The sequence below is a fragment of the Suricata suricatta genome, chromosome 11 (genome assembly GCF_006229205.1).
Source record: "Suricata suricatta isolate VVHF042 chromosome 11, meerkat_22Aug2017_6uvM2_HiC, whole genome shotgun sequence".
Lineage (NCBI taxonomy): Eukaryota > Metazoa > Chordata > Mammalia > Carnivora > Herpestidae > Suricata > Suricata suricatta.
Window position 1 is genome coordinate 13,565,573 of NC_043710.1, and position 2,527 is coordinate 13,568,099.

General features: G+C 38.9%; 1 protein-coding gene across 1 annotated transcript in view; it reads right to left on the reverse strand.

Annotated features, from left to right (window-relative positions):
- Nucleotides 1–1,850: 1,850 nt before the first annotated feature.
- The window catches only part of LOC115272423 (olfactory receptor 1094-like), a 2,886-nt gene continuing 2,209 nt past the window's right edge, over nt 1,851–2,527 (reverse strand). The window contains exon 3 of the mRNA XM_029915497.1: nt 1,851–2,524. Within this exon, the coding sequence (XP_029771357.1) occupies nt 1,851–2,524 (674 nt within the window). The remainder of the gene's footprint in view (nt 2,525–2,527) is intronic.

Consider the following 2,527-nt stretch of genomic DNA (forward strand, 5'->3'; position numbering starts at 1 on the left):
TTCCAGCCCTGCTCTGGGCTCTGAACTGACATTGTGGAGTCTTCTTTGGGATTCTCATTCTCTCTCTCTCTCTCCCTCCCCCCTCAAAATAAATAAAATGATGATGATGATGATGATGATGATGATGATGATGATGATGATGATAAGGAAATGTAAAAAGGAAGGATGGAGGGACATCTAGGTGGCTCAGTCGGTTAAATGTCTGACTCTTGGTTTCGACTCAGGTCATGATCTTGTAGTTTGTGAGTTAGGACCCCATGTGGGTCTTTGCAATGAAGTGTGGGGCCTGCTTGAGATTCTATCACCCTCTCTCTCTGCCCTTTCCCTGCTTGCTCTCTGTTACTCTCAAAATAAATAAAAATAAACAGAAAAAAAATAAAGGGAAGATGGAAAATCACAACCACTTACAGTTAATTAAGTTTGAAGGACACATGTCCTTGCAATGAAAATGAGGTCTGTTGGAAACAGGGCTAAATGTGAGTCTAGTCGGGATGTTTTTCTATACCTTGGTTCTTGGGTCTGGGCAAGCGGTAGTGGCATCTATAAGACCATAATGAGGTGGTAGGGGTCAGAGGAAAGAGAGCCAAGGTGATCTATGGCAGGTTAGTAGGCAAAGCCATAGAAATGGGCTGTGCCTCAGCTCAGGTTCTGGCAGCCAGCTGTAACTTACTCTGTGAAAGGTGCTTGTTTTATGTCATTCTTGAGTTTAAAAATAATCTTGATGAGTGCTAAGGCCTGGTCTCTGTATTCAGTGAGGAAGTAAAAATGGATTTAATGCCCATGATCTGAATGAAATAACAAAAAGTGGAAAGATGTACCCTCACAATCAGAGTGGTAAAAACACCAGAGATTTAAATATATTATCTGTGGTCCCTGCTCTCAATGCACAGATTTAAGGATGGAGTGGAGTGCTTTTATTAGGAGTCAGATGCCAATGATTCTATGGAAATGGATTGGGATTATATGAGCATGATTTTGCTCTCTGAGAGAGCAATGCAGATATGACCTTAAACTTACTTATAATTGAACTGTGGGAGACTATCCAGTTTGACTCATATGAGGATGAAAGGTAATACTATACATTTTAAAGATCACATGCATATGTGACTCTGTATGTATAAATATACATACAAGTAATAAATCTTTGTATGTGTATATATGTAAATATATTTATATATATTAAATAAATATATGGCTGCACTTGTACACACACACACACATATACACCGATATTCATATTTTGAAAACCTAACTCCCCATACCACAGAATATGACTATATTTGACCATAAGGTCTTTGAGGAGATAATTAACTTAAAATGAGGACATTAGAGTGAACCCTAATCCAAGATTGCTGGTGTCATAAAAAGAGATCAGAACACAGAAACACAGAGAAGAACGACCATGTGGAGACTAAAAGAGAAGACAAGTGAAGGAGAGAGGCCTCGGAAGGAATTCACTCTACCTTTACCTTCAGACTGACAGATTCTGTAACAGTGAGAAATAGATTTCTGCTGTTAAAGCCTCAGTCTGTGGCACTTTGTTATGGCAGCCTGAGCAAAATAATACGATCAGTATCAACATAGATTCATGTTTATGCACCCATGTGTATATAAATGCATGTGTGTTTCTGTGTATATATCAGAATGAATTAAGAAAGAAGAAATTGAATGACAAACATTTGTTATCTATGTGAAAAGTGCACAGCTAGAAATGTGACCACAATCCTTATATGAAAATATATAACAAGAAGAGAAAGGCACAAATAAATGAAAGTAAAATCATTTTAATAATAATATCATTTTAATAATAAGATAATAAATGGCATTTTTAATGTTTCTTAATTTCATGGTCAATGTGAAAAGTAGACTTTATTGATATACCAATTTTTACTGAACAATTTTTTCATCGCCTCTTTTACATCTTTGTTCCTTAAACTGTAGATGATGGGATTCAGCATGGGAATCACAATCGTGTAAAGTGTTGACACTATCATGTCATGGTCCAGAGCATAGCTAGAACTTGGTCTCACATACATGAAGAGGATGGTTCCGTGGTATATTGACACTCCAGTTAGGTGAGAGCCACATGTAGAAAAGACTTTCCTCCTCCCTTCAGCAGAGCGAATCTTCAGAATGGCCAATAGAATGAACCCATAGGAGATCAGAACTACCAGGATAGTGATGATCTCAATAGAGCCCACGAAGTAGAAGAGCAGGAGCTGGTTTGTGTGAGTGTCAGAACAAGAAATGGCGAGGAGAGGAGGGATGTCACAAAAGACATGTCTAATTTCATTGGATGCACAGAAGGATAGGCTGAAGGTGGCCACTGTGTGGACAGAAGCATGCAAAATGCCACTCACATAGGAACCAATGATGAGTGGCACATAGATTCTGGGTGTCATGCTCACGGAGTACAGGAGCGGGTTGTAGATTGCTACATAGCGGTCATAGGCCATTGCGGCCAAGAGAAAGCATTCTGTGGTCCCAAAGGTAACAAAGAGAAACATCTGTGCTGCACACCCAACAT